Source organism: Misgurnus anguillicaudatus, chromosome 4, assembly GCF_027580225.2.
Source record: "Misgurnus anguillicaudatus chromosome 4, ASM2758022v2, whole genome shotgun sequence".
Classification (NCBI taxonomy): Eukaryota; Metazoa; Chordata; class Actinopteri; order Cypriniformes; family Cobitidae; genus Misgurnus; species Misgurnus anguillicaudatus.
In genome coordinates, this window is record NC_073340.2 from 1,373,605 (window position 1) to 1,401,490 (window position 27,886).

At 41.1% G+C, this 27,886-nt stretch overlaps 1 protein-coding gene across 1 annotated transcript in view; it reads right to left on the bottom strand.

The window, feature by feature from the left end:
* LOC129420695 (phenylethanolamine N-methyltransferase) overlaps positions 1-27,886 on the bottom strand; it is a 124,907-nt gene that overhangs the window by 62,044 nt on the left and 34,977 nt on the right. Inside the window, exon 2 of the mRNA XM_055175714.2 lies at positions 24,513-24,720. Within this exon, the coding sequence (XP_055031689.1) occupies positions 24,513-24,720 (208 nt within the window). The remainder of the gene's footprint in view (positions 1-24,512; positions 24,721-27,886) is intronic.

The window sequence follows — 27,886 nt, forward strand, 5'->3', positions numbered from 1 at the left end:
CCTTTTTAAGCCCAACTGCAGCAAATGGGGAACGGGGTACAGAGAGTGAGGCAGAGCAGTGCCATTGAGTAGAGCGGTGCTGAGGCAGAGGGGAGGAGGAGAGGGACGGGAATGTTACGTTGTAGGTTCAGTAGACTTGTTATTCTCTGCTTTTCTACAATGATTAGCTGAAACTGCTTCACCACGCTGCTGAATCGTGTTGTCAGACAGGAGTACCGCACGTGCATATTTGCCACAGAACTCACATGTCCGTAGTTTAGAGGGGCAAGTCCTACCAGCGTACTATGTCGTCAAATTGCGCACTTGCTACGCAAACGCGTACATTGGCAGGTATGTGTCACGTGGGGCGGTGTGCTGGCTACATGCGGAAATGAAGGAAGAAAGCGCTCCAGCCCAATATTACACGTTAAAGGCAGGTCAAAACAGACATTCATGCATAACATTTTTAACCCGTTTGCGTTCATCCTACCAGGAGGGAAAATAATTTTCCAGGACAACGCAAGCGTTTCCAGGACATTTGACGTTTCCCCCCATTTTTTATGTGTTTTCCAGTACTGGAAAATTGGTCTTTCATTTTCCAGGTTTTCCAGGTTTTCCAGGACGCGTGGGAACCCTGAATTACAGTATTTAGTTCAATGGATCAATATACACAAGTATAATTACCCATGGCTAGTGTAACGACTGACCAGTCGTCTCCAATAGTCTGGATCGTTAACTTACTTCACGCTGTGAATTTAGATTGACTTTAGCACCTGGCCCCAACATAATGCTTTGATCAGAAGATCTGCTCTTCTTTTAAGTCTTCTCTGTCTGCATTTTTGGTGACAATCTAATTAAAATGCAATCTTTACAAATGCAAACTAGACCTGTTTGAGTCGTGACTCACTCGGATCTTTCACCCGGATCTTTAAATTAACTCATGAGTCGCGAGTCTCTAGTATCATTAACCCGGATCAGTTGAGTCCTACTACTATTCAATGTAAAACCATAAACAGCGCCACCACACACACAAACCTCTTTCAACATTATTAATGAGACTTCGCTCGCTCTACAGATCCACTCGTAACCGGCTGATCTGCGCGAGAACTGACCCGAGATTATCACTCAGAGCCGGGAAACGTTGCAAACTCGAGAGACCTGCTGATCCGCACGAGCCGCGAACTGACCTGAGATTCTCACTCGGAGCCGGAAACAATGCGGACTCGAGAGACATGTGGATCTGCTCTGACTCGAGAATCTCTCAACTCGTAACCGGCTGATCCGTATCCGCTGATCTCTCGAATCAGAGCCGGAAGCACTGCAGATTCGCAGATCCGCTGGAAACATTGCAGACTCGAGACTCTCCTGCTCGGGGGCTACATAATCAGGACACAGTTTTTTCTACATTTTCTCTATATTATTTTTATATTATTATTAGGCCTATTTTTTTAAATGGTCGACCATACACACCAAATCTAAAACCTATAAGCATGTTTTTCAGAAGTGAAAGGCTTTTGTTGTGGATTTGCTTTTGAGAAGACTTCAGTCGCTCTATAGATCCACTAACGTTAACCGGCTTATTCGCGCGGATCAGCCATAGCCGGTTAGTGGATCTGTAGAGCGAGTGAAGTCTCATAAGTCCCATGGTCTGTGAGTCTGCAATGTTTCGGGCTCTGAGAATCTCAAGTCGTGTGGATCAGCCGGTTACAAGTGGGTCTGTACTGAGTTTCCTTGGCAATTTAGCAATACTGACTCAAATGACTCAAGTGACTCACACAACCCGGAACACTTTAGTGAGTGACTCACAGTAACCCGGATCCTTAAAAGGAATCGAGTTTGCCAGGCCTAATGCAAACTTCCAAACAAAAGGCCAGAGAAACATTAGACCTAAAGACTTCAAGTGACCATTTGTTTGAGACAAACAGCTGGATAACACGCAGAAGAGACCATTCTTAAGTTTAAAGATCACAGCTAAGACTAAAATAAAATGGTTTAAATTGTATATTATTATATATCCTTGTATTGCATGTTTGTATCTGTAATGTATCACTTTCTTGTTACACTATATGGATGCTTTGTCTATCTTAGCATGTCTCATAATTCACATTTATGAGATTACTATTTGATGTGTGTTCAAACCATACCTTGTTTACACTCTAAATAATCCCCTCTTCCTTTCCTGATCAATGATGTGCATCATCTTACCATAACTTATGACAAACTGGTTAAATATTAATCCAAATTATTATTTAACAAACTCTTTAGCATAGTCCATCTATGCAAATGAGTCTGGTGAAACAAAGACAACGTTTTCCTGCTCGATCAACACCTTTCGGATTGGTCATCTAAACTTCAAGGGGTTGGTCTAAGCTCAGGTTAAGAGGCCTGCACCCCAATTCATCAATGCTCACAGCTCGCTCACAGTTGGCCTACAGTTCTCAACGACACGCCGTTCACGGGACCCCTATCCAATTCAATTCAATTCAATTTTATTTATATAGCGTTTTTCACAATACTCAATTGTTTCAAAGCAGCTTTACATTAATAGAAGCAGTAAAAGCACAGAAAAACGACAGAAAGCATAACATAATACACAATAGCATAAGCAGTCAAATTTGCTGCAGCTATGACGCGACATTATGAGCGAGCATATTACTAATGTAACGTCTAGAAGAAGAAGCTAAGTTAAGCCAAAGCAGGCTACCTCCCCGGGGTAAAAAAACCCCTAGGAGAAAAAAAAAACAAAAACCCCGGGTTGTTTAGCCGAGGAAATAAAAATAAAAGTCCTAGGAGGGAAAAACCCTTGGGAGATATACATGTATATACACACATATAAACGGATAAGGATCTTAAGCGGAGATTAAGCGGAGATTAAGCAGAGATTAAGCGGATATTAAGCGGGTCCTGCCGGTGGTCGTTGGTCAGGCATCAGCTGGGCACATCACATTGAAGGACGACCAGTAGATCAGAGGTGTGCCGACTTTCACATCTACCGGAACTGGGTCTGTTTGTCCCATTGTCCTCAGGGTCAATGGGACCCAGGGACAAGACAGGGAGAGAAAAACAAAATCATATTAGCGTAGGGGCCGTTCACATGTAATGCAAGTGTTACACAGTGATGTGGTTTAATCAGCTTAGTTTCAGACAGACTAACTATTGAGGCATAATTGTTTTATCCACAGTTGAGGATTTTGCCAATTGAGGGCCCACTGCGACGGTATATATGGTAACTAAGGGTCACCTTCCGATTTTTAAGAGAAAATGAAACCTGTCGACCCGTTTGACTAAGGCCTGTAGCCCCACTGTCGTCGTTAATGCAGGTTCAGTGGCAAACGGGTCTATATTGCATACTATTTACAAGATCACGAGAAAACGCCCAACATCGCAACCTGACCATACGTGTCAACCCGTTTGACTAAGGCTGGAGGCCCCACTGTCGTCGTTAATGCAGGTTCAGTGGCAAACGGGTCTGTATGGCATACTATTCACAAGACACAAGAAAGCGCCAAAATCGCAACCCGACCATACGTGCCAACCCGTTTGACTAAGGCCGGAAGCCCCACTGTCGTCGTTAATGCAGGTTCAGTGGCAAACGGGTCTGTATGGCATACTATTCGCAATAGAAAGAAAGCGCCAAAATCACAACCCAACCATACGTGCCAACCCGTTTGACTAAGGCCAAAAGCCCCACTGTCGTCGTTAATGCAGGTTCAGTGGCAAACGGGTCTGTATGGCATACTATTTGCAGAGAAAGAAAGCGCCAAAATCACAACCCAACCATACGTGCCAACCCGTTTGACTAAGGCTGGAAGCCCCACTGTCGTCGTTAATGCAGGTTCAGTGGCAAACGGGTTTGTATGGCATACTATTCACAAGAACACGAAAGTTCCAAAATCGCAATCCGACTATAGGTTAAGATAAGGTTTTTATTTATTTATTTGGTTGGTCTGTGTTATGACCGCGAGTGCTTTGTTCCGTACAGATAACTATTTCGAGTTAAGTACTTTACTAGACAAATTATGCGAATGCTTTGTTGAAGAGAAAAGTTTTAAGTCTAGATTTAAAATTATCGACTGTGTCTGATTCTCGGACATCGGTTGGTAAATCATTCCAGAGCTTAGGGGCTAAGTAGGAAAATGACCTTCCACTTTTAGACACTTTTGATAGTCTAGGGATAATCAAGAAACCAGAATTTTGCGACCGTAGTGTGCGTGATGGATTGTATTCTGATAGTAATTCTCTAAGATATGAGGGTGCTAGGCCATTTAAAGCTTTGTAGGTGATTAGTGATATTTTAAATTGTATGCGATATTTAACTGGTAGCCAGTGTAAAGATGCCAGAATTGGGCTTATGTGGTCATACTTTTTAGATCGAATAAGTACCCTTGCGGAAGCGTTTTGAACTAGCTGAAGCTTGTTTACTTGACTTGCATGGCATCCCCCGAGTAGCGAGTTACAATAGTCTATTCTAGAGGTCATAAAAGCATGGATAAGCTTCTCTGCGTCAGATGTAGACAGTATATGGCGTATTTTCGAGATATTTCTAAGATGGAAGAATGCGGTGCGGCAGACGTTGGCGATATGACTATCGAAGGATAAGTTGCTGTCGAACATCACACCTAAGTTCCTAACCGTGGAAGATGGCACCACAGTGCAGCCATCTATGTGCAACTTGTAATCTGACATATTATGTTTGTAGCGATTCGGTTCAATAATAAGTATCTCTGTCTTATTGGAGTTCAGCTTAAGAAAGTTATGTGCCATCCAGTCACTAACATCGCTAAGGCAGTCTGTTAGCTTAGAAAACGTGTGTGTTTCGCTGGGATGTGAGGAGATGTAAAGCTGGGTATCATCCGCATAGCAGTGAAAACTTATGTTATGTTTCCTGATAATGTCTCCTAGAGGTAACATGTATAATGAGAACAGGATAGGACCTAAAACCGAACCCTGCGGTACACCGTATTTAACCAGGGAGTGATATGACTCTTCCTCGTTTACATAACCAAAGTGATAGCGATTGGTTAGATACGACCTAAACCAGGCTAGCGCCTGACCACTGATACCAACATAGTTTTCTAGTCTATTGAGTAAGATTGTATGATCTATTGTGTCAAAGGCTGCACTAAGGTCTAATAATATAAGAATTGAGATTTCACCACGATCGGATGTTAATAGGAGGTCATTTGTAACTCTAAGCAACGCTGTCTCTGTGCTATGGTGGGGCCTGAATCCTGATTGGAACTTTTCATATGTACTATTATTTGTCAAGAATGTGCGTAACTGGCTTGCCACTACCTTTTCTAATATTTTCGAAAGAAAAGGGAGATTTGAGATTGGTCTAAAGTTATTAAGCTCTCCCTGGTCAAGCTGCGGTTTTTTAATCAGCGGTTTAATAACTGCTAGTTTGAAAGCTGTTGGAACGTATCCTATTTCTAGCGATGAGTTAAAGATATTTAGAACCGGGGTTGACACTACAGGGAATACCTCTTTAAGGAGTTTTGTGGGAACGGGGTCTAATATACAGGACGATGATTTGGATGATGTAACTAGTCTAGAGAGCTCATCTATTGTAGTAGGTTTAAATGAATCAAGATGTTCGTATGGTAGTCTAGTGTTAAGTGAACTAACGGGTAGAGTGGTGGCTGCCTGGGTAGCTACGATGTTGTCCCTTATAGTCGTAATTTTGTTAGAAAAGAAGTTCATGAAGTCGTTACTATTGTGTTGAAGTTTACTATTGGTTTCTGTTTGTTCTTTATTTCTAGTCAGTTTTGCAACGGTGCTGAAGAGGAAACGAGCGTTATTATGATTCTCATTTATAAGCTTGCTAAGATAGGTAGATCTGGCGGTTTTAATAGCCTGTCTGTATTGTTTAACACTCTCTTTCCATGCTGCACGCCATACCTCTAACTTTGTGCTTCTATAATTTCTTTCCATTTTTCTAGTTGCCTTTTTGAGTGCTGCGGTGTGATGATCATACCATGGAGCTGGCGGTTTTTCTTTGATTCTCTTTTTTCGAATGGGAGCAATGGCATCCAATGTGTTAGAACAGACATTGTTTAGGTTTTCTATTACAATATCTAGATCGTCACAGTTATCTGCTACATGTTTAATTTGGGACAGGTCTGGAAGAGTGCTAATAAATCTATCTTTAGTGGTGGAAATTATTGTTCTGGCTAATCTGTAGCATGTTGTGGATTGAGTGATCCTATCTAGAAGTACTCTGAGGTGATATTTTGATGTCATTAATATTGAGCCCGAGTGACAGAATTAAGTCTAATGTGTGCTTACGAGTATGCGTTGGACCTGTCACACTTTGTCTAATATTGAGAGAATTTAGAACATCCATAAATGCACGTCCTAGTGCATCTTTTGGGTTATCCACATGAATATTAAAATCACCAACGATAAGAGCTTTATCTACAGTGACTACAAGCTCAGACAGGAAATCTGCTATTTCTTTAAGGAAATCTGCATGGTGGCCCGGAGGTCTATAGATTGTAGCTAAGGCAAAAGAGAGCTGTTTGTGGTTACGATCGGTTATTTCCAGATTTAACAACATTAGTTCGAATGATTTAAATTTTACTTCAGATTTTTGGTTTACTTTTAAAATTTTGTTGTATATTGTAGCTACACCACCCCCTCTCCCCTTTAATCGAGGTTCGTGTTTATAATAATAGTCTTGTGGGGTGGATTCGTTTAAACTAATGTAGTCGTCTGCTTTAAGCCAGGTTTCTGTTAAACAGAGTGCATCTAAGTTTTGGTCTGTAACTATTTCATTGACAATAGGTTCTTTATTGGTAAGCGATCTAATGTTCCGAAGGCCGAATTTTAACATTCGAGGTTCATCTGTTAATGTATTGTTTTCTAATTTTATATTAATCAGATTTGTACCAGATGTGACAAGCGGTGCTCTGTATTTATTTGTTCGGGGAACAGATACAGTTGAAATGTGTTGATATTCTGGTAAGATTGAGTCGAAGTGCTGGGATATAAGTGATCTTGACATATCACGGCAGCTAACAGATGGACGGTTAGGCCGATCCGTCTGTTGCCTGACTTGTACCCTGGATAGTCAGACTGTATTCGAAGTAAGACTATTGGTCAGATTTATAGAGAGAATCGCCCTTCCTTCCTGAGATGGATGGAGGCCATCTCTCTTTAGCAGGTCAGGTCTCCCCCGAAAATGCTTCCAATTGTCTATAAACCCTACGTTATGCTGAGGGCACCATTTTGACATCCAGTCGTGAAGAGACAATAATCTACTGTAAGTTTCATCCCCCCGGTAGGCGGGGAGGGGACCAGAGCATATTACATTGTCTGACATTGTTTTAGCGATTTCACATATCTCTTTAATATTATCTTTGGTGATCTCCGACTGGCGGAGTCTGGTGTCATTCGTGCCGGCGTGAATAACAATTTTAGAAAACTTACGCTTAGCATTAGCCAGCACTTTAAGTTTTGATCTAATGTCTGAAGACCTGGCTCCCGGTATACAATCGACTATGGTGGCTGGTGCCTCAATGTTCGCGTTCCTAAGTATCGAATCTCCAATGACCAAGGCACTTTTAACAGACGTCTCAGTCGGTGTATTGCTTAGAATATCGAACCTGTTTGAAATTACCAGGGGGGTCTTGGGTGGGCACCGGAAACGACTTTGCCGCCTGATAGTCACCCAGTTAGTCGGCCCCCTTGACTCAGATGATGGAACCGAGCTATGTGTATTACGTTTAACACTAGGCGCACCCGAAATAGTGTTTGTAGCATTAGCGGTATTAGCGTTTGTAGCATTAGCGGTATTAGCGTTTGTAGCATTAGCGGTATTAGCGTTTGTAGCATTAGCGGTATTAACGTTCGTAGCATTAGCGGTATTAGCGTTCGTAGCATTAGCGGTATTGCTGTCATCAACTAGCGTTTGGATGCGCGCTTCTAGTTCTGCAATCTTCTCCGTCAGCCTTACTACTTCAATACACTTAGCACAAGTAAACCCCTCTGTGCTGATGAAAGATGCTAAACTGTACATGTGGCAAGTAATGCAGGTTACAATAACAAGCGCAGTCTTACCGCTTTCATGTTGGGAGATGCCGTCTTCGGTCGCCTGGACGCGGTCCGTGAACCTACATCGCGAGGGAAGCTCACTCGCAGCACGCCCCGATCGCCTGCGGACGTCTGTAGCCAGTGTGATGTGAGGCATGCTGAATCTGCGACGGCCGGGCAGCGGCTCCTCCACGGCTTCCCGATCGCTTTCATTCTGGGCGATGGCGTCTCCGTTCCCTCGAGCGCGGTCCGTGAAGCTGCACCGCGTAGGGTGTTCGCTTTTTGCACTTCTCGGTCTCTTGTGGATTTCTTGAGCCTGGGTGAAATGGGCCCTGTAAGTAGCGTAGGATCTGCCATAACCCGGTAAAAACTGCACCAAAGCATCCCCCACAGGTGAGGAAAGGTCTGAATAGCATACAGTGGATGAGTCCGCCATTAGATCGGCAAAATGGTAACTAAAACCGGCACCTGTTTGTTGATGCTAGCGGGCTATATGCTAACACTGGGTGTTGAGCAGTGATAAATCGTTTCACGTGGTAGTACTGCTCAATAGTCGACACGGTTAAGTATTCTTGAGATAAACGAATATGTTATATTATATAAATAGGAACAAGGTAGTCAGATAATAGGATTTGGATGATTACCTCGACGGAGCTCTGATGCACGATGCTTCATAGTGTGTCGGTCCCTCTAAATTTGGGCACCCGCCACTTGGACAAACTTCGAACAACCTGGACAAATTAATTGCCACAGATTAACCAGACCGACGGATTAACCCAAAAAGGAACAACTACTATGGACACCTCAGGACTCCGTCACGTGATCACAAACTCAGGAACTCTCTTCCACGCACCCACAGCTGGACGTGCACATGCGCATCACAAAAGTCAACACAAGTATCGCTTGTTCATTCGCTGTAAAAAGTTATTGCCCCTTATTAATTAAGGTGTTTCTCAGAGTTCTGATGGTTTGTGTAGAAGTTAAGTCTATAGTGATATTGCCCTTCTTTTACTCTCTCTCTCTTAATTTTCCATTCTTTCTCTTTCATATATGTTTTTCGTTTGTGTGTATGTATAGTTAATATCATATGTTTTTGTAGTGTAACGTAGTTAATAAACCGGTTTTGCATTTTCACAATTGAATTGTTTCTGTGTTCAATGCTCATGAAATTAAAGTCACTATTTTTGCCTTTTGATCCAGCTACAAGCTGCGAGTAGCACTGTATATCAGTGAGAAGGTTAATTTTAAAGGCCATGAAATTAACATTTCTTAGACGTTAATATACGATTATGGATATATGTCTTCGGTGGACGAACATATTAAATTAATTGTTATTAATTCTGCTACGCCAGGTAAAACCTGATAAATTTGTATAGTTAATTACAGTTAATTATACGTAATATTCCCTTTTGAGCTAAAATCTAAGATTCCCTTGGGAATCCCCATAGTGTGTCGGTCCGACATGGGCACAAAAAGGAATCACATATCTTCACCACGTATGTGAGAACTTCCACTTCATGTCATTTGACACACTCGCACAGAAATATGGGTTTGGGAAAGAACAATTCCTTTAATATCAACAACTTAGACTTAGAATTAAACACAAAACCAGACTTATCAACAACACATTACAACCATCTCAACTTATAGAAGAACTTATGAAAATTAAAAACTTCAAAAAATTAACCTCCCAACTATACACTATGATTTCCAACCAAAACACAACAATAACACTCCCAACAACCAAGTGGGAAGCTGACTTGGCCTTCTCTTCCAACCCTGAGTACTATGAACAAAACTGTAGGAACACATTTTTCTTGACCAATAACAAAAAAAGAGTACATGTCGAGTACTCCTTAAAATAGCGGAGATGCGGCTTAGTGAAACAAACTAGAAAATGACAACAGTATCAGAAGCATACAAATCAGCGCTACGCTGCCTCTCTCTCTCTCTCATTTGCTCGCTCTCTCTCTCTCTCACACACACACACACACACACACACATTCTGGTTTCCATGTTTTGGGGGACATTCCATAGACGTAATGCATTTTATACTGCACAAACTGTATATTCGATTCCCCTTACCCGCCCCATTCCCTAACCCCAACCATCACAGAAACCCTTCTACTACTTCAGATTTTCAAGAAACATCATTCTGCTTGATTTATAAGCATGTTTCCTTATGGGGACATCAAAATGTCCCCACGAGGTCACAAAAATACTGGTATTCCTATCTTTGTGGGGACAATTGGTCCCCACAACCTGATAATTACCAGGTACACACACACACACCATGCGCGTGGATCAGTTCCTGCATGAAGGCAAGAATGGAAGTTAAAGACGACTGAGCTGCAGCGGCCTGGCCTAAGATTTATAAAAACACATTTAAGAAGAAAGGCGCAGCAACTCAAAAAGACTTCGTGTTTCACAATTACTCTAAGATCATAATGCCAATTTCGAACATGGAGCAGCAGTTAACTTATGTGCCATCTACCGGCAGTGCCTTTGAGATTGACGTATTGGACACCCATGTGCTAGACAGATACTTTGTTTGCCACAGTCCTACCGTAATTTTGTCACTCCTAGATGTACGTCTGGCGTCAGGGGGTAAACGTTCATTGTCTCACCAGGCTATGTTTATTCGGTTATCCAGTGCTGAGCTTCGATGAAACTTTACGAGACCGGCGAGATGCTTCCACAGGGCGGGAGATGCGGGGCGTGATTGACAGCTTTGACACCAAATGGATATATGTGAAAATCAGATGACATGATTTCACAACTTTTCATTGGCCATTTAGATATTTGAAGCATACTGTATAAGGAAATGAACCCGGACATTTAATCCGTCAAAAAAATCTCAAAATCGGCAAAATAGACATACGTGGTTTTCATTGGACAGTGACGAAATGCTAATTAAAGCCATTGACATTTCACACTTCCTACCATCCCAACACCTTCCTCCATATGCACCCCAGAGTCTGGATCGACTGTTTCTGTCACCCGCTATGAGGAGTTTCCCAGGATGTAAATTGTCAAAAACTTCTGGTGATTAGAGAAGTCACCAGGCATTCACTGGTACGAAAATCTGCCTTTTCATGCAGTGTTAGCGTGCATCAATCTCCAGTGTTGCATATGCTCCTGACGAATGTCGCAACTTGCCCGACATCATCTGTTGTAGGGTCAACCAAGACTCAGGTCTCTATGTACCACTCATATCTCGGGCGAACTCAATTGGGCAGCCAACACGCTTTCACGACAGGTCACGACCCATGGAGACCCCATCTTATTGCAGTTCAGCACATTTAGGAGAGGTTCGGGCAAGCCCAAGTTGACCTATTTGCTTCCCTGAACAACACCTATTGCCTGCTTTGGTACTTCCTAAATTTTCCTATCTCAAGACCACTAGGTGGTGCTATGAAGAAATCGTGCATTCAACCTCAGGTCATGACATCTAGCTAGTTTCATGACTATACACTTTAGTTTAGAAAAGAAAGAGTTGTATGTCCATAGGGCTTGTTTGATGTCAAAGGTTTTGTTCAATTATTAGGCCAACTAGTGGTCCAGGCATATCATCTATTTTGAGTGGCTTTTAATCGAAGCACTTGTGCAGGCCAAAAGACCAAAGAAATCATGTTTAAAATATCAAAAAAACAATTATAGGGAGGGAAGGCTCCCAGGCCCACATACATTGATTTGATTACATTCAAAACTTGTCACCTTTTTCTCCTCTTGTGAGTTTCCAGGTATGATATTACTAATCACCTAGAAAGCCTTATGGTCTAGCGGCTCCGTATATTTGTGAATTACTATTATAGTACAATCCACTGCGTACATTGCAGTCACAACATAATGGTATAATCATTTATGGAATAATGCAATATTTTTATTCTATGTTATAGACGGTTTAGCAGTAACAACATATACAAGGGTCTGTCGTGGTCCCCACGTAACTTGCGGTTAACTCCGCTAAGAATAAATAACAACAAAGTTCTTTAAACGTAGTTTATTTATATAACAAGCAAAAAACAACACATAGATTAACTAGGAAACCAAAACATTTGTTATTTTCAACGAGGCATTGGTTCAAGAGATCAGTTTAGCAATTAGTCAGACCATTAAAAAAAACGAAACCGCAAGTTCGGATCCAGATGTGTATCGCGCCAGTGCACGTGCTTTCGATGAAACCGTCTATAGCTGAAAGTATTAACACTATAACCCCATTCACACAGACCTTTGGTCCCAGAAAATTGCCAGACAAGCTTCTGTGTGAACGCAAACACGTCCCGTAAATCTTCTGAGATTGTTGCCGGAAAGAGGACCTAGTAAGATACACGGAAAACCCTCTGTGTGAACAAGAAGCCGAAACAATGCCGTAACAACAAAAGTTATGGTTCAGATTTTTAAAATGTGAGATTTACATGCATATCAACATTCACCACGAGAAATGTTGCAAACTAGATTAAAGCAATTATCAGGAAATGATAAATGAGACGCATAAACAATGACGTGCGTGCCGTAGTGAGGAAGCGCGTGTCATGGTAACATAAAGTTGGTTCATCTCTTTAAAATGAGGGATTTACATGCAATACAACATTCATGACGAGAAATGTCAGCTAACTGGACTGACGTAGATATCAGGTAAGTTAGCTTGTCACTTACTGCGCTGATACGGAGATCATTCAGCAGCATAAAAGAATATCGCGTCACATGCCCATTTCTTATCTTAACAGATTGAACAATTTCAGTGACTTCATACAAAGTAATGTTTTCTTCAAATAATTATTCATTTATTGATTGATTTATCACATGATTTATTTAAATTTTTAGAACAGAACAATTCTTTAACAACAACAACAATTTAAATCTAAACTTAAGACATTCTTCTTTAACAAAGCATTCACATAAAATGTCCAGTAAATGTACATTTCCAGCAGTAGTTAGTTTGTCTAGAACAAAGCACTCACATACCTCATATGGGTAATATACTATTGCCACAATAGTTAGCCTGTCTGGAACCGAGCTGACTTGAACCACTATAATGTTTGACACTTGCATTGCATGCGAACGGCCCCTACGCTAATAGAATTCTGTTTTTCTCTCCCTGTCTCGTCCTCGACCACGAGGACCATGAGACAAACAGACCCAGTTCCGGTTGCTGTGAAGATCATTGCATCACTGATCCACTGGCTGTCCTTCAACGTGATGACCAGCCGATGCCCGACCAACGACCACCGGCTAAAACCAGTTTAATTCGCTTACCCGCCTCCTATCCCTACCGTTTCTATATATATATAAATATTAGGGCTGTCAAAATTAACGCGTTAATAACGCGTTAACGCAAATTCATTTTAACGCCACTAATTTTATTAACGGAGATTAACGCAACGCGCAATTTCTGTTTGACCCTTGGTCCAGCCCATAGTTGAATGAACAGAGACGCAGACAAATGTGACTCTCTCTAAATGAGTAAAAGGTTTTCATAGAAATAAGAACATTAAGCAAATTGTCTACCAAATCCAATGCTCTAAATGCTCGTTGGACATCTGATATGATCTTTATTTATACGTCTGAGAGGTGTAACGTTACCGTCCTCCTAATGCTTAATCTATACAAAGATGCGTCTCAATTCATTTTGGTTTCGCTTTTATGCATGACTTAGAAAATAGACTGCAGGACTTGCTTGATGTTAAAAGAGTCATTAAGAGAGATAAAGTTCGGTACCTGATTAATGTTAACGAGTTATTAAGAGCGACAAGACTCAAAAGCGATCCCCTCACGCTGACTGACTGATATCTGAAGCGCGTGCACACAGACGCGCGAGTGCGCGACCCGGATATATAGACATCTACACAAAATTACAGTTTTACAAATATCTGTTTTGATAAGAATTAACGCAGGTAGGCTCTATAATCTGTTATGTTTTAAGTAAATGTTTGGTTAACTGTTGGGTAAAACTATCTGATGTGTAACATTATATTAGATCACTTAGATTTTAAGCAGTCTGTCTCAATGTCAATCAAACAAAAGGAAAAAAAGTTGAACATACATTGATGATGTTTTTGCTTTGTGTGTGCTAAATCTATTAGTTTTACCAGTGATTTTAAGGTATTGATGTGGTAATATAATGTATGGATGTGGAAATGTTTGTGGTAATTTGACTCTTTCAACTTCAAACACGTGTAGTTCTGTCATATTTTGTTATATTTCAACAAATCATGCATTGTTCTATGTTTTAATAGAGAATGTCAAAATATGAACAACTTAAAAATTTGCTAATTCCGACTCAACTTGCCAGCACAGGTCACAAATGATGCAGCAGCAAACAAAAATGGAGAAAGAAAAATCTTCTGAAAGGAAAATTCATATACAAAACAATGGCTGGTGATTCTGTTAAAATGTAAACAGGCTGTTGTTAACATACATTTGCATAAAGCATCTATATATGTATATATGATTAGAATATTAAAAACCTGAAAAATGTTAAATTAGGGTAAATTTAGAATGGATAAAAATGTGCGATTAATTTGCGATTAATCGCAGTTAACTCATGAAATCATGCGATTAATCTAGATTAATTTTTTTAATCTATTGACAGCCCTAATAAATATATATTAATTCCTCCCAAGGGTTTTTGTCCTTCTAGGACTTTTTCCCATTGGGTTTTTTTTTCCTAGAGGGTTTTTAGTCCCAGGGAGAGTCAGCCAACTTTGGCTTAACTTAGCACTTTACTGTATACGTTACATTATTAATATGCTCGCTTGTACGGTTTAACCGCTTTCTCTACTTCTTATATTATCTATTGATTTTCTGTGTTCTCCTCTACATCTTCTCATGTAAAGCTGCTTTGCAACAATCAACACTTGTGAAAAGCGCTATATAAATAAAATTGAATTGAATTGAATTGAATTTAAGGTAAATGAAAATTAGCAGTTTGCTTCAATAGTCTGTAGTAATTTATGGAATTACAGTAATGAGAAAAAAAGGAACATATTGTAATTCAAACAAATAAATGAGGGGCTAATCCTGCCTCTCTATAGCATCAGGCCACTACCTGCCACCCTTCTCCCTCCACAAACCCATAAATATATATATGAAATTTGAATTTTTATGTACAGTTTTTTACGATTGCATGACACTTTTTCAATACTTTTAACACATTTTCTAAACTCTTAACGCACCAACACAACTGGCAAAACAGTTAATTTTATCCTCAAAATCACACATTGTAAACTAAACTCTCACACTGTTTACAAAAACACTTTAAACATGTTTCAGAATCAACTAGTTATACCAGATCACCAACACATGTTCTCTTCCAACAGAAACATTTAGTCAATCATAACACAATGTCATGAAAAACACAAACATAAGATGGAAAAACAAAAACTGCACAAGTTTATGTGTAAGTCTGTCCTTATACAATAAACAGTAGATTGTATTGATTATAGACTGAGTTTTGCACTGCAGTTTCTTTTGAAAACTTGGTTATATTTTTGTTTAGTTGGGTTTAGTAAATGCATGTATTATGTTTGTTTTGCTGCAGCAATTCAAGACAAAAATTAATCATTCATCTTAGAGTACAGTTTATGATAAAAAGTAGAATGGTTGCAGTAAAGACTTTACAGTATTTACAACAGGACATTACTGCAAGATAACAAACATATTCAATATTACTTCCATTTACAGTAAAAAAGTAAAAATAAACCAATACAAACAGAAAATGCCACTGAAGAATAAAGCAAAAAAAAAAAAAATTCTCATCATCTAATCTATTGCGTTTCTATTTGGCCACATATTCTCATTCACATTACCCCTGATTTTTCTCTGGCAAGGCATCTTGTGAAGAATCTTTTGCCATGTCTTATCCACCTCTGACAGTGTCTGGGAATGCACCATCTATTACATCCAGGTGGGACTGGAGAAAAACCTCTCCCTTGTCCTAGTGGGCTTCCGCTGGCTCGTGCAGACATATCTCTTATTTTTGTGGTGCTCATATTATTCCTTTACCACACAAGATCAACCTATAGAGGCCCTCCTTTACTCTATTGTATACCATATAGTCGTGCAATTGAAAGAACCTGAGTGTGTTTTCTAGGTGGGAATCAGCTGTGATTTATATATTTGCATTGGTACAATAAGTTGTTTTTCAATCTTAATGGAATAAAATACAGGGGACATATTTATGTTTCAATTCATCATATAAACAGCTGTTTACTTTGACTATAAGTGAGGTTTAGCACATGATGTTATCTGTTTTGACATGCTGTGTGAAAGCATTTGTAAATTTGACATTTAAAATCTATTGTTTAGGTCTTGTTTGAGCTTGTCTGTAAAAGAAGTTAAATCATTTTATATTTGTGTTAATTGTATGCATTTTGTGTTAAACCAACAAGAAATGTGTTAATAGTATAGCTTACACAGGTGGATGTAGTGCTAACTGTGTTAAGAGTTTTGGAAACTTGTTAAAAGTATTGAAAAATCTGTCATAGCAATCGTAAAAAACTGTATATGAAATTGCAATCAGCAGTGTTTGAAAGGCACAAGGCTGAAATCAATTCTGTTTTGAATGTGTGGTTCACAGTTGACAGCAGTGTGTTAGCATTTGAACAATGTGCTGTAAATCCACAGTGTTGTGCAGGTTGTGGTTAAAGTCATAGGATAAGTGTGTAAAGTTTTGAAAACTGTGTTTAACCAATGAAAAACTAACTAGAGTTTGGTCCACATGAACTGCTGCTGTGCAGACTGTAGTTAGAGTTTTGCACATGTGACTGTAATATCTTTTGGAACATAAAGATATTACATAATTGGCGACGAGGATAAAAAGGCACCAAGGAACCAGGCTGAAAATTGTACACGGAGTACAAAGCACGTGCAAAGATAAACACGATGGCAGCGCTGGTAGGAACGGTGAGCCCTTTTGACGGTAAGACACAATTATGGGAGGAATACAGCAAAATGTTGGAGTTTTTCTTTCAAGCGAACGGCATTGAAGACGCTGGGAAAAAGAAAGCTGTGCTATTAGGTGGGGTAGGTGCTACCACTTATAGTTTATTGAGAAGTTTACTGTGCCCGATGACTCCAGGGGAGAAAACTTATTAAAAGTTGATAAAAGTGCTCAAAGATCATTACAATCCAAAGCCGAGTGAAATCGTTCAAAGATTTAAATTTAATTCACGCACACGGAAGAATGGAGAGTCTGTTGCTGACTATGTGGCTGAGTTAAAAAAGCTAACACAACATTGTGAGTACGGGGCAACGCTTTCACAAATGCTGCGGGACAGACTCGTGTGTGGTGTGAATGACGACAGGATGCAGAGACGGCTTTTGTCGGAAGCGGACTTAAACTTTGATAAAGCCCTTAACATCTGTCAGGCAATGGAATCGGCGAACAATAATATAAAAGATTTGCAAGGAATGCTAACAGATGAGACAGCGCATGCAACGAGAATGCTAAAAGGACAAACATCGGTGCATAGAGTGTACTCATCAGATAAGAAAAGCCCGAAAAAAGACTTGGTGTGTTACAGATGCAAAGGAAATCATGCGCCCGAGGAATGCAGATTTTTGAATAAACTCTGTCATAAATGTGGGAAGCGTGGACACATTAAACGAGCATGGAAGTCGAAGCAAGCTGGGGCTATTTCACCGAAAGCACGGTACAAAGGACCAAGAATGGAGAGGAAGGAAAGAGAGAAAGGTAGGAAATCACATTTAGTCAAAGTGGAGGAAGTGAGTGATGCTGAGGATGCAAGCAACATCAATACAATTTACAGTGTGTCACAAAACTTACCTAAAGTGTCTCCTATCACACAAAAGTTAAAGGTGAACGGCATGGAAGTGGAGTTTGAAGTGGACACAGGATGTGGTGTTACAATAATCAGCAAGGAACAATACTCCAAGCTATGGAAGAGAACAGACATGCCCGAGTGGAGTTCATGCAAGCTAAGCCTGAAGACCTATACAGGTGAGAAGATGGGGTTGCTGGGACAAGTCACAGGAACCGTGACATGCCCGGAAGTAGAAAAAAAACTGTCGATGGTCGTAGTAGACGGGGCAGGGCCAAATTTGTTGGGCCGTGGCTGGCTAAGAGACTTGGGGCTGCTGCCACAGCTGGTAAACAAGGTAACAGTGACTTCAGCTCTAAAATTGTCAGATGTTTTAGACAGGCACACGGAAGTGTTCAAAGAAGAGCTGGGACAGCTTAAAGGCACCACAGCAAAAATTCATGTTAACACTGAAGCCCAACCACGATTCTATAAGCCTCGACGTCTACCCTTCGCAGTAAAACCCCTGGTGGAGGCCGAGCTTCAAAGACTGGTGGAAGAGAAAATCATAGAACCAGTCCAGTTTTCCGAATGGGCAGCACCCATTGTACCTGTGAAAAAACCAGATGGCTCCATTCGAATTTGTGGAGATTATAAACTCACAGTAAACAGAGCATCCAGTATGGAACAATATCCTATTCCTAAAGTGGATGACTTGTTTGCACAGTTAGCTGGAGGGCAGAAATTTTCAAACCTGGACATGAGCCATGCCTATCAGCAGATCATGCTTGATGAAAGTGCCAAGAAATATGTCACCATCAACACACACAAAGGACTGTACACTTACTGTAGGCTTCCATTTGGGGTAGCGTCAAGCCCAGCAATTTTCCAACGCACCATGGAGGGAATCTTGCAAAACATGCCACATGTCACAGTTTATTTGGATGACATTTCAGTCACAGGAACTAGTGAGGAAGAACATCTAAGAAACCTGGACGAGGTATTGTCTCAGTTAAAAAGAAGTGGGCTTAGGCTGAAATGGAGCAAGTGTGAGTTCCTTGGAGGGGAGGTGATATTTCTAGGTCACAAAATCAGTGCCGCAGGTGTGCAACCAGTCGCAGAAAAAGTCAAAGCGATCCAGGAGGCGCCCACACCCCAGTCGGTGAGTGAACTGAAGGCTTATTTAGGCTTGTTGAACTATTATCATAAGTTCCTGCTTAGTCTATCTACTTTGTTAGCACCTTTACATGTCCTGTTGAGGATAGAGACAAAATGGACATGGGGCTCTGAACAAGAAGAAGCCTTTGAAAGGTCAAAAAGTCTTCTGCAGTCGTCAGCCATACTAGTGCATTATGACATAAAGAAACATATCATTTTGGCCTGTGACGCTTCTCCATACGGGGTCGGAGCCGTGTTGTCGCACAGGATGGAGGATGGCACAGAGCGGCCGATCGGATTTGTGTCACGCTAAATGCAGCAGAGAAGAATTATTCTCAATTAGAGAAGGAAGGTTTAGCTGTCATTTTCGGTTTGAAGAAATTCCACACATACTTACGCTAAATGCAGCAGAGAAGAATTATTCTCAATTAGAGAAGGAAGGTTTAGCTGTCATTTTCGGTGTGAAGAAATTCCACACATACTTATACGGGAGGCAGTTCACCATCGTAACGGATCACAAACCGTTGATTTCATTATTTAATGAAATGAGAGAAGTGCCACAAATGGCATCGCCACGTATACAGAGATGGGCTGTGACATTGGGTGGATATGAGTACTCCATTGTTTACAAAGCTGGAAAGGAACATCAAAATGCTGATGGACTAAGCAGATTGCCTTTAACAAAGGATCAGAGACTCAAGTGGAGGAAGAAAGGGTGCTCCTACTGGAAGAAAATGATGTGCCTCTTGTTAATGCAGGACAAGTGAGAAATTGGACAGACAAAGATGCAGTTTTATCTTGAGTACGAGAGTATGTACTCAGAGGATGGCCAAAGAGAGTGGATGAGTCAGTTTTTGGAGCATATACCAAAAAACGAGAGGATCTCAGTGTACAGGGAGGCTGTGTTCTGTGGGGAGCGCGCGTGGTCATTCCTCCGCCAGACCGGGCAGCTCTATTGAAGCAATTACACATCAATCACCCTGGCATAACCTGAATGAAAGGTTTGGCAAGAAGTTACATGTGGTGGCCATAGATGGACGCTAAAATAGAAAGCATGGTAAAAACTTGTGCCACATGCCAAGAGAATAGAAATTCTCCCCCCTGTGCACCTTTACACCCATGGGAGGTGCCGAATCTGCCATGGAGAAGAATCCACATTGATTATGCTGGTCCGTGGTTAGGAAGAATGTTTTTGATCTTGATGGATGCCTACTCTAAATGGCTAGATGTGTACCCGCTGAATAAGTCTACCTCTACTGTAACCATTCAGTGCCTGAGACAAAGTTTTAGCCAACACGGTATACCTGAAATTGTGGTGTCGGATAATGGCAGTAGTTTCACAAGTGCAGAGATCCAAGAATTTATGACTCGAAATGGCATCAAACACATCACCACAGCACCGTATCATGCAGCTTCTAATGTACTGGCTGAACGAGCAGTGCAAACTTTCAAAAGTCTGATGAAGAAGAGCACAGGAGATTCCATTGAGATAAAGCTTGCCAGAGCATTATTCAGTTACAGGATTACACCGCAGTCGACTACTGGGAAATCTCCTCCGGAGCTGTTATGTGGAAGGAAATTAAGGTCTACCTTGGATCTCATCCATCCTGATTTTAAAAGTCAGGTACAGGACAAACAGCTGAAGCAAAAATTTTACCATGATCGACATGCTAAAAAGAGACAGGTGAATAAAGGTAATCAAGTGTACACAAAGAACTTTGGTTCAGGGCCTATTTGGATTCCTGGGACAGTTCAGAAACAGACGGGACAAGTGTCTTGTACTGTTGATCTTGGAAATGGCCAAATAGTGTGCCGACACATAGATCAAGTGAGGAACAAACATGTTGTGCCCTCAGAGGAAACGCTGGAGTTGGAGGAAACATCCGTGACAGAGGGAGTTGAGTTAACATCAATTTCGGGTGTCACGTCCTCTAAAGACAACAATATGGAGCAGACGGAGGAAGCTACCAAGGAGGTGTTAAAATCTGAAACTCCTGTGGTTAAGGACAATTTTGAGTTAAAAAGACCAACGAGACAGAAGAAAACTCCAAGTTACTTACAGGATTATGAATAGTTAGAAGTGAGTTCCCCAGCCATAGGGCAAGAATGCGTCCTGGAACTCACTGGGACGGAGGAATTCCACCTGAAGTCCCTAGTTAGTTTGGTAAATGCACAAATGTTATGGTTTTGTGTTGTTATCATTTACATATATTTAAAATGTCTTACATATGTTAAAAATGTGTACATATTTCAATTGTTATAACACTATGTGATATATTTGTAGATATCATAAGTAATTTCACATAAAAATGTTTATTACTACAGTAAATAAGTCATGAAGAGTAATGTAGATAACTGTTTGAAACTAGTGTTATCTAGGGGAAGGGGATGTAATAAATGGGATGCCATGTACTAAGTTGTCCAGTAGAGGGCAGCATTGGACTGTTAATGTGACCTTTTTCCTCTTTCTATAATAGAGTGAGCGCAGGGTTGTTGAGTCAGTGTGTTGTAACTGAGCACCATGTGAAGATGCAGGTTGTCCGCTCGGCACACATGTATAAAGATTAATATTCATCTTCTCCCTGACTCCACATCTTTATGTACCAAAAGATATTACAGTGACTCCAGTTGTGCCCACTGTCGTTTAGCAATCGAAAAAACTGTAAAAATCACAATGAAAAATGTCTGAAAATGTCTTAAATCAGAAATCAGGGAGCTCGTCAAATATCCACTCTGAGATCATTCACCAGTATAGAACAGCGCGTTATACGCTCCTTTATAGTCCTTTATCATTAAAGAAAATGCGTGCGAGTGGTTTCTGGAGAGAGAAATAATAAATACTATGCAAACTTAAGATGCTGCGTAGAAGATAGTGCAGGACTTTAACCCTCTGCGGTCAAAAACTGAACTTGTATAAACTAAGAAACTGATGCAAAACAGAACTGTAAACTTCATGTGGCTCATGTTACCATACAACTTTATGTCCAAAAACTGTGAATATGTTTCTCCACTTCATAGTTTTGTACTGATAAGAGGGATGCAGACCTGTAAGAGAGTTATAAACAGCTGTTAACATAAATTGTCCACAGAAATACCACATAAGGTTACATAAATAACTGATGGGTAAATATCACTGATAGCACTACATTCAGATAAACCATCATGTACATAAAATAAATTCAGAACATCTCAGATAAACATCTGCAGTGATTAGTTATATAAAAATCTGTTTTCAGATCGACTGATCGTCTACCTTCTGTTGTTTTAAAGCGTTTCTCTAAGCGCGTATGAACTTTAAAAACACATTGCATATTACGTCCATGTGCGTGAGCTCGCGTCTCCGCATAAACAATGCGGCGCTCATAAAAACGGTGTCACAGGTAAAGCGCATTTTATGGAATTGCATTGCATGTAAACAATATATGGAATCATATTACAGCACACACTTAAAAGATCCTGCAGTGCAGCCTTACTGAAAGTTGCCATGAAGGATACGAAAGTGAATGTGAAGTAAACAATGCGAAAGTTTTTCAATCCGAAGCGCGCAGTCTGCTGAGGTTGCTTATGTAGGCTGAACTGCACAAGCCATAAGCATATTACATGATAGCAAATATAAATGAGGATAAATTACTTACTTTCTGGAATATATCCTCCTCCAGTGCATCTTCCATTTTTCTTCTTCTTAGGTAAAGTTAACGTTAAAGATAAACGCTTCTCTTCCTCAATGTCCTGACATAAATGAAGATACCTCACGTGTGTGTGTAAAGTTTATCATCCAAACATCCGGTAAAGTGTAGAGTTTATATCTAAACTCTACACTTTGTTTGTTATTGTTTAAACTTTTCGTCTGTTTATTACCATGTGAACAGCGGGTACCGCCTGTGGGCGTGGCCGCATTAGAGATAATGAGCTCAGCCATGAAAAACTGTACTCTCTTTACTTAAATGCAGATTATATAAACAGGCAATATTTGTTTTCGATTATAGATTGTACACATTTCAGGCTTTCTTTGGATATGTGTATCATGTTTGTGTGACGAGTATTCGCGGAGTTTTAATTGATTTTTGTAACGTATTTTGAGAGACAGCTGGCGGAAACAGAAATGTCTGAATGTCCATCCTGTTTATTTTCTTTATTTGACAAAAACACAAAGATCTGTTGTTATTGTGAATGTACACAAATTAAAGAAGACCCTTCACAGTTTTAAATGATGTCAAACATGTAAGTGTATGATTATTAATGATGAAGTATTTTAAGTTGATGCTGCCATGATATGTAGAAAACATGTCAAAGCGTGGCGCCGTGTTTTGGACCCCAGGGGGTTAAAACAGGTCACGTGTCTTTCCAGGACCTTGCAGATGCAGGCAAATTATTGGCAGTGTGAATGAACAAAAAAACAAACGATCCTGAAAAAATCCAGAATGCATTTTCCGTGTATTTTTCAGAATGTCTGTGTGGAAAGGGCTTAAGTCTCTATCCTCATAATCCATTATAGGGGAGTCCTCAACTAAGGATTTACATATTCGAATCAGAATTTTCTAATCTTTCTATAGTCGATCCATAGTCGAATCATCCATGTGTGTGTGCATGGGTTGGGAGGGGGCCAGACCAGGTACAAATGGGTAATGAAACAACTTTCTGATAAAGTGATCAAAGCTGTCTTTCAAGTGATGAACGAAGACAAAACTGACAAGACATTTTTTAAGGTAAAATGAAAGGCAACATAAACATCTGTTAAAGAAACGGCTTACCTGTAGTTCAACTTTTGTTAAGGTAACCACACTGTTTTTAAAATATATTAGATATATTAGGACTTATATTAGATCAGAATTTACGTTTATAATATTATTATTTTTTAATAAAATAAGATCAGAAGTAACAAGGTGCAGAACAAATATGTGCAAAATGCCTGAAGTGCAAGGAAACAAAACACAAGCCAAATAGGTCAATCAGATAACCCAGAGTGATTTATAAATAAAATAAAAAATTATTAAAAGAACGAAAGTATAACCAGAATTGCCAGCTTTGTCTTTTAAATGTAGAAACATAGAGGCAATGGTTTATTAACATAGAAACCTATGGACGTGTAGCCCTGTCATGGGGGTTGTTGGATTTATTAACGCATTTTAAAAATATTTATTGAAAGCTACTTCTCCACATATTATTTGCATAGCATTATCATAATAGGTTGTATATAAATATATATTGGGAGAATGCTGTTATATGCAAAATCAGATAATGTGCACCCATATACGGCCAAAATTGAATGATCCTCTTTTCATAACACGTCTGCGAAGAGTCGAATCAGGCTTCTCCTATCGACGCATCAAATCTTCGACTATTCGGGGTCACCCCTACTCCATTATAATCTATATTCTAAAATTGCCACACTTTCATTGTTTCTTGATCTTTATGTACTTTTCTTTGTTTCTATTCCATGTAAAGCTGCTTTGTAACAAACAAACAATTGTATAAATATAAATACATTTGAATTGAATTAAATATAAAACACAGAAACACTTCATTTTGTCATTGTAACAGATGCAGATTGCTTGTACTTCAAGTAAATAATCTCACCTTCGTCCCTCCAGTTGACACACATATTTGAAGTATGTGGTCCAGTCCAGGCTGCTCTTGTCCTCTTGGAGCCAGCTTTGCAGCTCTCTTCTATTGACCTCCAGAAAGTCAGAAAGAATCACACGATTAAACCGTTCACAGCCACTCATGACCTGATAGAGAGTGGGGCCAGATCCCACATCCACTAAAACATCCCCTCTAATATCATCTGTAGAAGAAAAGGAATATTTTAAGGATATTTAACATATTTGTTAACATATTTACAGTTTGTTTATGGCATTTATATATTGAAAGTCTGAATTTTTGTCAACTACTGTTACTACTATGCCACTTTCAAAAAGTAGAAACTTAATTGGAGAAAAAGAATGTTACAGGTGAAAAGAAAATATAAATATATTGTTGATAATGGTAAATAAGCATTTAAGCATTATCAGCCTAATGGAAGAACTATCTAATCTCATGATGTTAGCTGCCAAAGAAAACGTCTTGGTTATGGATGTAACCCTCATTTCCTGAAGGAGGGAACAGAGACGTCACAAAACACCACTTAATCGCACAGACGCTGTGCAAAGTCAGGCAGGATGAGGAGAGCCTTCTACTGGTCTACTGGTGAATAAAACAGGCGACAATGGGTTGTGTCCGGGGATGCAAACAGATCTATCTGCGCACGACCGAACTGTTTCCAAATTAGCTGAATCGTCTAGGGGTGGAGTCACCATTCGCCGGGGCGCGCAGCTCGGGAAAGCGTGTCTGCCACTTTGTTGAGTGAAGCTGGAATGTAAATGGCACAAAGGGACCTCAGATGCTTCTGACTTCAAAGGAGGAGATGATGAGCGAGATGCGACAGGTGACGAGAGCGCAAACCGCCTTGATGGTTGATATACGCAACAGTTGCAGTCTTGTCGGTTCAAACTAATACATCCTTCCCTCGCAGCTCCATAGCGAAGCGTACAAGTCCCAGATATACAGCCCACAGCTCGCGGCAACTGATATGCCATTGCAGCTGGGGTGCTGTCCACACCCCTGAAGCTGCAAGCCCGACGTACGTGGCTCCCCATCTCGTGTCAGACGCATCTGTGTGGACAACAACATGCCGAGAGACCTGTCTCATGGGCACACCAGCCCTGAGAAACGCAGGGTCTGATCACGGGGGGAATGTTAGACGACATGCAGGTGTAATGGTTACACAGTTTATGCCGGCACGCCACACTCCTCTCGGGACTCGATCGTGAAGCCAACGCTAAAGCGGTCTCATATGGAGCAGCCCGAGTGGTGTCACAGCCGCGGCTGCTGCCATATGCCCCAGGAGCTATTGAAATTGTTTCAGTGGGACCGCGTTCTCCCTCAAAATGAATCGAGGCAGGTCAGAATTGACTGGACACGCGCTTCCGTTAGACGTGCTGATAAATTGAGAGAGGCCAATTCCATCCCAAGAAAAGAGATCCTCTGCGTGGGGCAGAGTTTTCTCTTTTCCCAGTTGACCCGAAGACCCAAACGGGCGAGATGCCAAAGCGTTAAGTCTCTGTGCTCGCAAAGCATATGCTGAGAATGCGCTATTATAAGCCAATCGTCGAGGTAAGCTAGGATGTGAACACTGCTCTCTCTCAGGGGTTTTAACGCCGTTTCCACCACTTTCGTGAACACACGGGGAGAGAGAGAGACAGGCCGAATGGTAAAACTCGAATGCAAAGTGGAGAAACGGCCTGTGACGAAGGAGGATGGACACATGAAAGTACGCGTCTTTCAGATCTATTGCTGCAAACCAATCTTGGGGGCGAATTGAATGAAATATTTGCTTCGGCGTTAGCATCCTGAAGGATCTCTTCTGGAGAGATCTGTTCAATACGGGCAAATCCAAGATCGGTCGTAACCCACCGCCTTTTTTGGATACTATGAAGTACGGGCTGTAAAACTCTGACCTCATCTCGGTTGGAGGGACCGGCTTGATCGCGTCCTTCGCCAGTAGGACATCGACTTCTGCACGCAGTACATGTGCATCGGACGCTTTCACCGTAGTGAAACGAATGCCCAAGAATTTGGGTGTGTGCCGGTTGAATTGTATTACGTAACCGAGGCGGATCATCCGTAAAACCCAACGAGATGGACTGGAAAGCTGAGGCAAGTAACCAGGGACTGCACGAGAGTAATTAACGGCACTACCGGTGTACCAGCGGTGGGGCAGCGGAGCGGGACAGGTGTGACTGCCGGTGCGTGTGCCGTGAGAGCACGAACATCTACAGTGTGTGTGTGTGTGTGTGTGAGACACTGACCTGAGCCCGCTGAGGGTGATGGTTGTCTGGTCTCCTGAGCAGAGAGCGCAGACTTTGGTGAGGGTGATGGTCGTCTGGTCTCCTGAGCGGAGAGCGCAAACTCCGGGAAACACCCGCTGTTGTGGTTTTCCTTTTCCTCAAATGAAACAATCTTCAGTCTTAGGTTTTGATTTCAAGAGATAGACTTTTATTTTCCGGACGAAATAAGAAGCCGAGTCCGCCCTGGTGAATCCCCCTAGAACCAGAGTGTGGTCCTGGGAGGATCCTCCAAAACCAGTCTGCTTCTCTGAGCCATGGCTTGGTAAATATATAGGTTTCCCTCCATGCTTAAAACAATATAGGATTTGTAATATGAAGAACCACATGACATTCCTCAGACCAGTGTCTCCTTTCCATGACCTATTTGACCCTTGGCTATTCACTATACTAAAACCCTTTGTGCCCTTTGACATGAAACATGAATACACACAGCTGGCTCTTAAATACACACAGATGGTTTTTAAACTCCTGATACACATACTGCATAACACATGACACACATACTGCATAGTTGGATTATAATGGTAAACTCATGATGCACATATTTGGATTAAAATTAACTACTTCACCGCTGGCGATAGAGGAGAGGGAGGATGAGCAGGTGAATGCCTGCTCACAGCTCTCTCGATCCTCTGGAGACCTGGAGAAGGAATAGGAATGTGGTTTTATGGGTGCTGGCTGAGAAGCCGGCGGAACAGAAACAAAACAAAACCAAAGATTCTACGCTCAGCCCTCCTCCGGGGAAAAGAACGGTGCGTTCACCGTCTCCTGAAGAGTGATCCCATCCAAATCTAGGTCGCCCGTCTCAGGGACGCTCCGATTTCCGTTTGCCACGGGAAGGGGGTTGAGCGGGTGGGGGAGGAGCAGACGGGGCAACCGGCGCTGGAGGGCGAGAGGCAGGTCGCTTGTGCCGGGGCATGATTTGGGCGACCACTTCCGTCTGCTTCTGAGCTATGGAGAATTGCTGGACAAAAGACTCGCAGAAGAGGCCGGTCTGGGACATTGGAGCATCCAGGAACTTATTCTTGTCTGCATCCGACATATCCGCTAGACACAGCCAAAGGT